This window comes from Colobus angolensis, unplaced genomic scaffold, assembly GCF_000951035.1.
Source record: "Colobus angolensis palliatus isolate OR3802 unplaced genomic scaffold, Cang.pa_1.0 Scaffold550, whole genome shotgun sequence".
In the NCBI taxonomy this organism is placed as follows: domain Eukaryota; kingdom Metazoa; phylum Chordata; class Mammalia; order Primates; family Cercopithecidae; genus Colobus; species Colobus angolensis.
The window spans coordinates 38,993-52,527 of record NW_012119044.1 but is presented as its reverse complement, the minus strand read 5'-3'; the positions used below and the strand labels follow the sequence as shown (position 1 = coordinate 52,527).

Sequence of the window (13,535 nt, the reverse complement as noted above, 5' to 3'; positions counted from 1 at the left end):
CTAATGAAACGGGAGAGTTCCCTGATTCCCCTTGCAGGACGTGCAGCAGTGGTGTGGCTCACCTGCTTGGTCACCCCATAGTTCAAACCCCTAGGGGGAGCATGCAGACCAGCAGGTGCAGAGGCCAGGGCAAGCGCTTTTGGGCTCTGCCCCACTGGCAGCATCTGGGGGTGAATGTCTGTGATTCCCAGAGTCTGAGTGGGTGTGTGTTACAAAGCTGTTTCAGATTTGCCATCTACAGACAGCTTGTGTTAATTAGCTCAATGGACCCTCGGCCTTATCACAAGGGCAGAGCGCCAGTGTGACAGCTTTCTGTATCCTGAGCTGTTGCTCAGTGTCCCAAAAGAATTGGATCACACATGAGCTGGAAGTATGAGTGCAAGGTTTTATTGAGTGGTGGAAGGTGGATCTCAGTGAGATGGATGGGGAGCTGGAAAGGGGGATGGAGTGGGAAGGTGGTATGGAATGGGAAGGTGGCATTCCCCTGGAGTCAGGCTGCCCAGAGGCCATACTCTTCTAAGACTGCCCCAGGCTAAGCTCCTCTTGGCATCCAGACATCCCCCCTCTTCCCTCTTTCTCTGCCGTGTCATTTCACTATTGCCAGTCTGCCAGTCTGCTGGTCTGCCAGTGTTGTGTGCTCACTTCAGCTGCTTGTATTGTGTGCCTGCTAAGGTCTCGGGTTTATGTTGGCACAGGATGAGGGGTGTGGTAGGCCAGAGTGGTTTTGGAAAATACAACATTCAGACACAGAAACAGGAGTGCCTGTTCTCACTTAGGTCTGTGGGCACAGGCCTGAGGGTGGAGCCTTCACCGGGCACCCCGCCTTTCTCTATCCAGCACTTCCCTGCCCCCTCCCGTATCACTAACACATCCTCTTATATACTTTAATCTCTAGACTACTTATGATACCTAATACAGTATAAATGCTATGTAAATAGTTAAAATGACAAGAAAGGAAATCTGTGTGTGTTCAGTACAGATACAACCATTGTCGGCCTAACTAGAATTTTTTTTAGTTAGATCCATAGATGCAAACCCACAAATACAGAGGGCCAGCTGTGTAGGTAGGAGGTAGTGTTGGCTAGTACATATGCTGAACATGGTTGCCCCTAGTAAAAAACGAACAGAAGAAAATTCAAGTCCTTTAGTCTTTTATAGGAGAATCTTCTGAGAAAAGAAAATTCCTTCTCATCTCAAAAAAATATAGACATAAAGACACTTTTTAAAATAATGGATCAATTTGCCATTGGAGGTTGTGGGACTGGTTAGGATACTATGGCAATAATTCAGATGAGATGAAGGTAGTATGAATTTAGTGAAGGTGGAGAAAAGGAAATAAAGTTGAGAAATATTTAGGGGTAGAATTCACAGAAGATGATGACATGTCAGGGGTATGGGAAAAGGTAGATACCCAGACTTATGGCTTAACCTATAGAATGAATAGAATAATGTGACAGTAGGGAAAAAGGAAGGAGAGTAGAATTTATGGGGTAAAATAAGATCAGTTTGAGACAAGTCAAATTTCAGGCTGAACTGAGACACTGATAGTCGGTAAGGAGATTTTATATACGGCTACACACCCATATTCATAAACTCACCTGTGCAGTTTTTGAAAGCTGACATATATTTGTGTGTTATCAGCAAAAATCCAAGTGTGTGGATGAGATTTCCCAAGGACCGTGGCAGGAAGGAAGGGAGCAGTGAGGATATGGCTAACAATATCTGCTGGAGAAGGCAGAGGAGACTGGGAAGTGGCTGTTGTAGCGATGTGAGGCTGGGCATCAGAAGAGGGAAATCAAGAGAAAAAAAAATCTTCAAGAAGAAGGGATGTATCGATCATTTTAGATGCTATAGTAAGGTCAAGTAAGATAAAGATTGAAAATTATCCACTGGATTTGGCAATAGGGAGTTCAGATAGCTGGTGAGAACACTTTCGTTGGAGTGTTGCGTAAGGGGGTAGAACAGTTAATTGATCACGAATGGGAGAGGAAGAACTGGAAACAGCAGCTACACACAACTCCTTTTGTGACCTTAAAACATATCTGTATGCAGTAAAAGCCTAACATAACACTGTCTTAGCAGCCATCTTTGTCACAGTTTCTCCAAAAACTAGACAGCCTCATGTGCTGGCCCCATATCACCCACACCTTACCTCTTCATCCATCCAGTCCTGCCTCTTCATCAAACTTCAGCATGTTCCTTGTCTGCAGAAATTCCGTGCTACTAAAGTCGTGCTGTCATGGTGCCACTCTCCTTCCTTTTTTTTTTTATTGAGACAGAGCCTTGCACTGCTGCCTAGGTTGGAATGCAGTGGCATGATCTCATTTCACTGCAACCTCTGCCTCCCCAGTTCAAGTGATTCTCCTGTCTCAGCCTTCAGCATAGCTGGGATTATAGGCCCGGACCACCGCCACTGGCTAATTTTTGTATTTTTAGGAGAGACGGGGTTTCGCCATGTTGGCCAGGCTGGTCTTGAACTCCTGACCTCAGGTGATCCACCTGCCTCAGCCTCCCAAAGTGCTGAGATTACAGGCATGAGCCACCGCGCCCCGCCGTCTCCTTCCTTTTCAGAGCACTTGTTTATCTATCTCATTTATTTGGCAATTAATCCTGGTTTGCATTGTGGTAATTCGCATCATGTTTGCATATTTTCATGTATTTACGTGCTTTTGGCTTCAACTAGATTGGAAGCCCCCTTGCAGCCAATTTTATTTCCTTCTTAACAGCATTAAAAACTGTAGAGCAGGCGTCCCCAGTCCCTGAGTCAGGGATCAGAACCCATTCGAGGCTGTTAGGAACTGCGCCGCATAGCAGGAAGTGAGCGGTAGGCCAGGGAGCATGACCACCTGACCTCCGCCTCCTGTCAAATCAGCGGTGGCATTACATTCCCACGAACCCTATTGTAAACTGTGCAAGCAAGGCATCTAGATTGCATGTTCCTTAGGAGAATAACGCCTGATGAGCTGAGGTGGAACAGTTTCCTCCCGGAACTATTTCCCCCTCACCCCACCCCCGTGGAAAAACCGTCTTCCAGGAAACTGGTCCCTGGTACCAAAAAGGTTGGGGACTGCTGTTATAGAGTGTTTTTGTCAGAGTAGGCTTAGGAGAGGACAGGAAGTAGGAAAATGACTGGTTATGAAGTATTTCCACTTATGTACAGCGGTAAAATCTTATGATTTTAGGAAGCCAAAGAGGAACCAGAAACAATAGAAGAACATAAAAAAGAACGTGCTTCAGGAGGTAAGGAATGTTTCTCTCAATCCCCATGCGAATTTTTGTTCTCTACTGATATTTTTGTGGGTGAAATCTGTCCGAATAAAGGTATATCACAAATTCTGCATCTCTGGATAAGGTCAGTAGGACCAATTATTGATTCCATTTGTATCATTTCCAAAAAGCCACATTTGCATTGTGTTGACTGTTCGATCCCAGAAAATTTGTAATAACTGGTGCTCTATTGTGAACTAAGAACCAAGTCAATATTGGTAGCAAATTCTATGGTCTACTTTGAGTTCTTTTTCCGTATCCCATCTAAAAGTAAAGCCACTATTTACAGAATAAGTGCTAATATGCTTTCCCCCTTAGCCTACCTCCATTAGGATGGAATAGTGGATAGAGTTCAGGCTTTGGAGAAATAGAGACTCTACATGGGATCAATCTCTGACTAGCTATGTGATCTTGGAAAGTTACTTAATCTCAAGTCTCGATTTTCTCATTTGCAAGAGGAAAATGAAGAGAAGGAAAGTACACTTAACTGAGAATCCGTTCTATGCTAAGAACTAGGCTAACTTCGTGTGCATAGTTTTATTTAGTCCTCCAAATACTATGTGAGGTGGTAAATTGTGATTCAGTTGCCTAGCCTGTAAAATGTGAACAATAAAAGTATCTACAACAGAAGGTTTGCTGTGAGGATTGAATAAATGAATATGTATGAAGCACTTAGAAAAGTGGCCCCAAAGTTCTCATAAAAGTTAGTTAATATGATAAAAAAATTATCAGTCTTATCTTGTAGATGGCTTAATGAGTTTGTGACTTGTTCAAGATCACATAACTGTAAGATTCAAACAAAGCTCAGATTTAAACCAAGTTTGTTTGCCTTTAAATCCAATGCTCTTAATAACTAATACATAGTTCTTGGTAAAGTTGTCATAAAATCATATGTGTAAAATGCTTTGCTCTGGGACTAGCAATATAATAAAGCCATGGTTGATGCCATGTTTATTGTCACTGTTATTGTTACCAGTATTATGATTACTACAACTATTATTACTACTACTGTTCCTGCTACTGTTAATAAAGCCTCGATCCAAAGAACCAGGATACCAGTAGGAAGTTTAGGCTTTTAGCCATGGGATCAAGTATAACAAACATGCAAATGCAAAGAGAACAAATTGGACTGTCGCTTGATTCTGAAACATCTTTAAGTCCGAAAGACTATTCACATGCTGAGGTATAAACCAATGATTTTAATGTCATTGTGATCCCAATAGCTTAGCATAGCATTGTAATTTAAGTGCACACATTATTAGCTGGCTATCATCTCAGACATATTTAAATGAAATACTTTTGTTTAGTGGAGATATAACATTAGATCAAATGTGCTTTTACATGTTAAGCCTTTTTAACCAAATAATATTTTATTGTCTTTTAATAGACTCTGCGGTTTCCCCTCTTCCTGTAACCACTGTGAAATCGGTTAACTTTAGACAAAGTGAGAAGTAAGTGCTTCTTCATGTAGCATGTTAACATGTTTTATTTTTCTGTTGGATTATGTTCAAATATGTTTTTTGTCTTATCCTACAGCACTTCTGCTAATGAGAAGGAGGTGGAGGTGAGTTTAAAGCAATTTTTTTTTTTCCTTTTAAAGAAGTGTTCCAGACTCGCCTGCTACAGTCACTTCATGCTTTGGCACAAGCTCTCATATGTTCGGTGTCTGTCTGGCTTGGCTGTGACTCAGTGCAGGTGAACCCTGGGCATGTCAGCATTATGTTGCTGGAGGCAGGAAGAAATGCCTCTGTATAAAACAGTATTAAACTGAAACATCTGACCACATCCAGTTTTCTCTCCTCCTCCTCACCCTCACATTATTTTGACAACAGGCAGAATTTCTCAGATTATCTTTGGGATTTAAGTGTGACTGGTTTACCTTGGAGAAGAGAGTGAAGCTTGAAGAGAGGTCCCGTGACTTGGCAGAAGAAAATTTGAAGAAAGAAATCACTAACTGTTTAAAACTATTAGAGGTGAGAATCAGAACATTTGGGATATAAACATTTGGTCTAAGCCAGGCACAGTGGCTCACACCTATAATCCCAGCACTTTTGGAGGCCAAGGCAGGAGGATCACTTGAGGCCAGGAGTTCAAGATCAGCCTGGGTAACATAGTGAGACCCCTTCTCTACAAAAAAAAAAAAAAAAAAAAAAAAAAAAAAAATTAGCCAGATGTGGTGGTGCATGCCTGTAGTCCCAGCTACTTGGGAGGCTGAGGCAGGAGGATCATTTGAGCCCAGGAGTTGGAGATTGCAGGGAGCTATAATCACACCATTGCATACCAGCTTGGGTGACAAAGTGAGACCCTGTCTCAAAAACAAAACAAAAAACACCCACAGAAAACATCTGGTCTTATTTTTAATAACACTTTCGTAAGTACATATGAAATTACTTGTATGACCCAAACCGGTACCAGGTACCAAGCTCTGCCTGACCCAAATAGGAATCATAGAAAGTAAAAATGCAGGACCAGGCTGAAATAAAAGTTTCACTAATAGAATATCAGCAATAAAATGAAAAATGTCTTTTTAAAGTAGGTTGCATGAGTCATCTGCCTTTTCTCTGGATTTTCAAATTTCAGGCAGAAGAGGAATCATGCAGAAAACTGAGCAATAGGAAATAATATCAATTTTCAGCTTCAAAGAAGAGAATTGAGTTTATTTCCCATTTATGATTAACTGAGGAAAGGAAATGGTAACTGATTCAGTCTTGCAGATGATGGGCAAGCCTGCTATAGGGTACTGAGAGAAGAATGGGGGTGCATAGGAGTGTAACAACTACTATTATCCTTCCATATAGTGAAGTTACCATACATTTAGAGATGAGCTGGAAAATTAGTAGGCTTAGTTTTGGATGAAGGACATTAAAATTCAGAAACCATGGAAAAGAATCATGTTATTTTTTACTGTGATAAAATATGTAACATAAAATTTATCATCTTGAACATCTTCAAGTGCACAGTTCAATGTAGGTTTATTTACATTGTTGCAAAACAGATCTTGAAACTCTGTACCTGTTAATTTCCCTTTTCCTCCTTACCCCCATCCCCTGGCAACCATTATCCTACTGACTCTATGAATTTGACTACTTTAGGGACTTGCATAAGTGGATTCATACATTACTTGTCTTTTGTAACTGGCTTATTTCACTTAGTATAATGTCTTCAAGGCTTATCCATATTATAGTATGTGAGTGGATTTCCTTCTTTTTTAAGGCTCAATACAATTCTCTTGTAGCTATCAATTTTTGCTTATCTATTCATCCATTGATGGGCATTTGGGTTGCGTCCACTTCTTGGCTATTGTGAATAGTGCTGTTAGAAACATAGGTGTGTAAATATCTCTTGGAGACCCTCGGAGACCTTGCTTATAGTTCTTTTGAATATATCTGGACTCAGGAGTGGGCTTGCTAGGTCATACAGTAATTCTATTTTTAATTTTTTAGAAACCGCTGTACTGTTTTTCATAGCAGCTATATCATTTTAGATTGTTACCAACAAGTGCACAAAGGTTCCAGTTTCTCCAAATCTTCACCAACACTTGTTGTTTTCTGTTTGATTTTATGATAGCCACCCTAATGGGTGTGAGGTGGTATCTTATTGTGGTGTGGTTTATATTTCTCTAATGGATAATGATATTGTGCATCTTTTTATGTGCTTGTTTGCCATTTGTATATCATCTTTGGAAAAATATCTATTAAAGTCCCTTTCTATTTTCTTTGCAGAAAAAAAATGTATTTATAAAAGTACAGTTTCAGGGCTGGCCACGGTGGCTCACTCCTATAATCCCAGCACTTCGGGAGACTGAGGTGGGCAGATCACCTGAGGTCAAGAGTTTGACACTAGCCTGACCAACATGGTGAAACCCTGTCTCTATTAAAAATACAAAAATTAACTGGGCCTGGGTGCAGTGGCTCATGCCTGTAATCCCAACACTTTGGGAGGCCAAGGCGGGCAGATCATCTGAGGTCAGGAGTTTGAGACCAGCCTGGCCAACATGGTGAAACACTGTCTCTACTAAAAATACAAAAATTAGCCAGTCGTGGTGGAGGGCACCTGTAGTCCCAGCTACTCGGGAGGCTGAGGCAGGAGAATCACTTGAATCTGGGAGGCAGAGGTTGCAGTCAGCTGAGATCACACCACTGTACTCAGCCTGGGCAATAAGAGTGAAACTCTGTCTTAATAAAGAAAAAAAACTTAACTTGGCATGGTGGCACACACCTATAATCTCAGCTACTTGAGAGGCCGAGACAGGAGAATCGCTTGAACTCAGGAGGTGGAGGTTGCAGTGAGCCGAGATCGCGGCATTGCACTCCAGCCTGGGCAACAGAGCAAGACTCTATCTCAAAAAAAAAAAAAAAAAAGAAGTACAGTTTTAGAAGGTATCATAGTAGCATAAAAGTAATCTTTCTATAGGCATATTTTAGTAGACTGGTCTCTCATTGGTGTCCTGGTGGAGGAACTTCTCTCATTGATGGTTGATATTTTACAGATGGTTTTCAGCTCCCAAAAGTGTTCCCGCTTTACATAACACCTGGAAGGCTGGTTGAATCATATGTTTCCTTTACATTTGGTTCTTTCTCCTGAACATCTGAATACTTCTGATGAAGTTGTTTTGAATTAAATAAGAAATAGCTGCATTCCTAAGGGAAGACTGTTCTCTCCTTATGTTCATAATATTTTGTTTGTAGTTGCTTCATTTGGTGGCTCTAACCAAAGCAGTTCATCCTGGACATCAGTCAAACACTGCCATTTCTTTTTGATATCTGAAATTACCTTAGCATTCTTCTTTTTCAGATTTTTCAATATCTGGACTTTTTAAACATTTTGTTGAGTTCTTATTTACTATTAAAATAAAATTTATTGATGGCTTTCTTACAAATTTTAGATTCTATTCTATGTTTATACTGGACGAGGGTTTTCTCAAATGCAGGCAAAACAATATTCACTTCCATGATGTTGTTGGTTTTCTTTCCTTCTAGACACTAAATATGCACAATGGTGGAAATATCTGAGACTATGGCTTCACTTCTTGATACTTTCCTTTTGCCATAAGATGTATTCCCTTTTTTTCTGAGTTTTTGCTTGACTTTCTGTTGTCAGTGTGTCTTTTTCAACAGATGGCTGGGCACTAATGGGTCCTATCTTTTGGAAGTGACTGAGTCAGCTGGTTTCTCTGAAAGGTCTGAAGATGCTACAGTTGGAATAGCCTTGTGTTGCTGGGTCCTTATTTTCTCCACTGATTTAACTTTTCTTCTCACATCACTTTCTTCAGTGCTTTCAGACTCATTGCTAATGGGTTTGAGTTTTCTTCCTGGCTTTTTTGCACTCATTTTTGCAGATTCATTTTCACTTCCTTCATTTTCAGAAGTGCTTGAGCTTCTTTTTGCTTCTTTTCCTGGAGGAGTTGAAGTGATAGATAATCTACAATATTTGGAGAATTCTTCATTGGCATACATAGATGAGCTGTGTAAAGGAAGAACAAAGGTTTCACAAGGTTCTTCATCTTTCTTATTTTCAACAAGCCTGCCAATTCTTCAGACAGCAGAATTATATAGGAAAATCAAACACATTGGTAGGCTTGCACTTTTGACAAGTTTTATCTTTCACAGAATGTGTTCTTCATAAAATGTTCTTTGAATATCATGGACCTGTATGCCCGGGAGGCTGCACTCAATGTGGCAGGGCCTTCAGGCCACTCTCTTTCCATTTTTTAATTGAGTTATTTGGATTTTTAATTGTTGAGTTGCAGAAGTTCTTTATATATTGTGGCTATTAACCCCTTATCAGTTGTATGGTTTGAAAATATTTTCTCCCATTCTATAGGTTGCTTTTTCTATTGACTGGGTCCTTTGATGCATAAAGACTTTTAAATCTGATGTAGTTCCATTCGTCTATTTTCACTTTTGTTATCTGTGCTCTCGGTGTTATATCCAAGAAATCATTGCCAAAACCAATGTCCTGAAGCTTTTCCCTTATGTTTTCTTCTAGAAGTTTTCTAGTTTGGGGTCTTACTTTTAGGTATTTAATCCATTTTTAGTTTTTATATATGATGTAAGGTAAGGGTCCAACTTCATTCTTTTGTATGTGGATATCGAGTTTTCTCAGCAATATTTTGTTGAAGAGACCATCCTTTCCTCATTGTGCATTCTTGGCACCCTGGTTGAAGATCATTTCATATACATTTATTTCTGGACTTTTAATTCTATTCCATTGGTCTATATGTCTGTTTTTATGCCAGTACCACACTGTTTTAATTATTGTAGCATTGTAATATGTTTTAAAATTAGGAAGCGTGAGCCCTCCTCCTTTTTCTTTTTCAAAAGTGTTTTGGCTATTAGGGTTCCTTTAGATTCCATATGAATTTTGGGATAAATTTTTCTATTTCTGCAAAAAAAACAAAAAACAAAAAAATTGAGATTTTGATAGAGACACCCTTGAATCTATATATCACTTTGGGTAGTATAGATGTCTTAACAAAATGAGGTCTACCAACCCTTGAACACAGGATGTCTTTCCATTTATTTATGTCTTCTTTAATTTTTTTCAGCAATGTTTTGTGGTTTTCAGTGTACAACTCTTTTATCTCCTTTGTTAGGTTTATTCCTAAGTATTTTATTCATTTTGATGCTATTGTAAAGGGAATTGTTTTCTTGATTTCCTTTTTGGAAATTGTTAGTGTGTAGAAAGACAACTAATTTTTTGTGTTAATTGTGTACCCTACAATTCTGTTGAATGTGTGTATTAGTTCTAACAGATTTTTTGGTGGAATTTTTAGTGTTTACTATGTATGAGATCATATCATCTACAAACAGAAATAATTTTACTTCTTCCTTTCTGATTTGGATAACGTTTCATTATTTTCCTTGCCTAATTGTTCTGGCTAGAACTTCCAGTACTATGTTGAATAATAGTGGTGACAGTGGGCATCTTCACCTTGCTCCTGACCTTAAGGAATAAGCTTTCAGTCTTTCACCACTGAGTATAATTGTAAAGGGGTTTTCATATATAACTTTTATTAGGTTAAGGAAATTTTCTTCTATTTCTAGTTTTCTTGATTAGCACTTCAGTGACATAGTAAAAATAATCTGTGTGGTTTTTCACACCTTTTTGTTAGTATTCCTAGTTTTTGTGTTTTTTAATCAGAAAAGTGTGTTCAATCTTATCACATGCTTTTTCTGCATCAGTTGAAATGACCATATGGCTTTTGTCCTCCTTTTTGTTAATGTGGTATATTATATTGATTGATTTTCATGTTAAATCACCCTTACAATATAGAAATAAATCCTACTTGTACATGATGTATAGTCCTTTTTATGCGCTGTTGAATTCAGTCTACTAGTATTTTGTTGAGAATGTTTACATTAATATTTATCAGAGATACTGGTCTGTAGTTTTTTTTCTTTAATGTCTTTTTCTGGCTTTGGCATTAAGGTAATGTGGACTTCATGGAATGAGCTGGGAAGTATTCCTCTTCAATTTTTGGGAAGAGTTTTATGAAGACTGGCATTAATTCTTTAAATGTTTGGTAGAATTCCCTAGTGAAGCCATTCAGTCATGGATTTTCTTTTTGGGTGATGTTTGATTACTGATTCAATCTTCTTACTAGTTATGCGCCTGTTCAGATTCTCTATTTCTTCATGGTTTAATCCTGGTTGACCATACTCTGTTTTGCTAACAATTAACATCTGCTCTTTCCTTCCCAACTGGAGGTGGTGGTTTAAATCACTTAAGAAACTGCAGTCTGACAATTGCCATTCTAGTTGGTTAGCAACTCTCTAACTACACCTTATACATATCTGTCTGTTTCAAAAGTGGTTGTCCTTCATTGAGCACCAAATGTGCAACAAGCAGTTAGCATCTCTTACCTCTCATATGACAGTATTCCTGGAGAGGATATGCGATTGTCCCGATCGGACAGATGAGGAAACAGCAAATCAGAAAGGTTGAATTTTTTTTTAACATTTCTAAAATTATGATGCAATTTATAGTTGGTAGTGCCTAATGGTTTTATTGACAGCCTTTTCTTTCTTAATGATATATAAAATCATGGTGTCTCTTAAAATTCATGTTGTTTTAGATTTGGGAAAGTTTTAGAAACTTGCTCACAATCACATAGGTAATGAGCAGTGTCATGTCTGCTTCCAAATCTGTTATTCACTTAATCCTGTCTGTACTCTGGTGAGAAGGATGTTCATCAGGAAGGGCATCATACTGTGTAAAGGGCACAGGATTGAGAGGAAAATTCATAAGACAATGAATGTATATTCACCTAGCCATCCCAATCATACTTTATCATTCATGGAAGAACAAGCATAGTTGTCAGAGACATTTTTAATTCCAGTATGTTTGGTTACATTTCTTAAAATTCCAACCTATGCTCCTTATATGATATTCACCTCTTTTATAAGCATAGTCTCTTTACCATTGTCAATTAATTGTAGCCCATCCTATTAGCTATAGAAAGATAGATGTGGCAAATCTGGGAAGTAAATAAAAAAGAATAGACATGAAAGATTTGTGATCACCTGCATATATCTACCCAGTACCCAACACAGATAATAATATATCAGTATCATTCATTATTGGCCTTTGCTGCTTCATCTTCCACCGAAATGATTGAGATTAGAATGTCATCCATATTTGCAACTTAGTCAGTGTTAAAATCACTCGCTGAATGCTTGTTTTGGATATCTTTTAATATGCTGTTTTCTGTACAGTCTTTAACATCTCTGTGTGAAGATGACAACCAGGCACAGGAAATCATTAAGAAGCTGGAGAAGAGTATAAAGTTTCTTAGCCAGTGCACAGCACGAGTGGCCAGTAGGGCTGAGATGTTGGGAGCCATCAATCAGGTAACCTGTCTTCATTTCTCTGGTTAGAATGAAATTACAAAAAAGATTCATTTTTTCCTGAGACTGTGGATTTCTCATTTCTAGGAATAGGTTTTAAAAATACTTTTGTTGTATAAGACATATGTGTTTAATATAGAAAAAAATGGAATGTACAAATAAAAAATGTAAAAAAAACTAATAACACGAGCCAGTGACAATCATAAAAATTTTGTGATATATTCTTCAAGATGTATAATGTTATATATAGTGTTTATAATCCCTTATATAGTATTATTATCTGCTTTTTATTCATCATATAACATAGGTAACTTTCTGTGTGATATAAATATATATGCACATATCACCATTTTATGATATCCTACTGGTTGAGTAGACATAAATTATTTAACTAATTCTTTGTATTCAATCATTTCAGGATGTTTTTGATATTTTTCTGTCATAAACAATATTACAGTAAATATCCTTGTATATGCATCTGTGTGTACTTGTCCTTAGAGAAGTAGAATTCCAAAATTTCTTTGTGGGCAAACCTGGGGAGGTATGAATTTTTAAAATCTATACCTAAGCAGACTTGTTAAAATATATTTTCTTAAGGAGAAATTTAATTGTGGTGGTAATTTTAGTTTGATCATTTGTTATACATTTTTACAACTTAGCTCCTTTTTAACCCCTCACTAGAGAATACCGTTATTCTTGGTTTCATTTTTACTAAAGTTATATATGCACATAGTTTTTTAAAAGGTCAATCAGCTCTGTAAGCCTTACTAATTTCCCATGATCCAGAGAAACAACTTTCAACTCTTTTGTCTTATTTGTTTTGTATTTGCATTCACATTTTTGAATAACATGCTCATGCTGTCATTTAGTGATTTATTTTCAGTTTTAGGTATTATCTGTTGCTCTTCTACTATGAAGATATTTAGTTCTTGTATCTATCTCTGGCCCCTCACACCTTTTCGCTGTCCCTCACGCTGTTGTTGGCCACCCTGCTTTCCTGGCCAAGCTTATACTCCACAGTTAAACATAGTTTTCACTACCTTGCATGACCCCTCAACACTTTTCCCTTTCTTGCTTTGTCTTACTCATTTGGTGAATCTACAAGTAAATCTGCTTCTCCCTCTCATGCCTGCAGAGCTGGAAAATGTCACATTCCCATGCTGACCTGTTTCTCTTTGAATTCATTATCACCAACATCAAGTGGGTCTGTGGGGCTTCCCCTCAATCACCCTCCTTCTCTCTTAAATATCAGTTTCCCACCCTTTCCTTTCTCCTCAAACCACTATCATGTCTTTCCTCATATTCTCTCTCAAACACAGGTAATGACTTTGCTTCCAAGCTCACTGAGGAAACTGGGACAATCAAAGGAAAGTGCCACAAAGCCTCCTGGCGTGTGAACCCTTACACACTCCCTTGCTC

General features: G+C 38.3%; 1 protein-coding gene and 1 pseudogene across 4 annotated transcripts in view; one reads left to right on the top strand and one right to left on the bottom strand.

The window, feature by feature from the left end:
• Nucleotides 1-13,535, top strand: part of LRMP (lymphoid-restricted membrane protein) — an 84,209-nt gene that overhangs the window by 60,755 nt on the left and 9,919 nt on the right. For all 4 annotated transcript variants that reach the window (XM_011961439.1, XM_011961441.1, XM_011961442.1 and 1 more), the window contains 5 exons: nt 3,183-3,240; nt 4,655-4,718; nt 4,804-4,831; nt 5,100-5,240; nt 11,985-12,119. In XM_011961439.1, the coding sequence (XP_011816829.1) occupies nt 3,183-3,240; nt 4,655-4,718; nt 4,804-4,831; nt 5,100-5,240; nt 11,985-12,119 (426 nt within the window). The remainder of the gene's footprint in view (nt 1-3,182; nt 3,241-4,654; nt 4,719-4,803; nt 4,832-5,099; nt 5,241-11,984; nt 12,120-13,535) is intronic.
• On the bottom strand, nt 7,688-11,400 carry LOC105525720 (annotated as a pseudogene).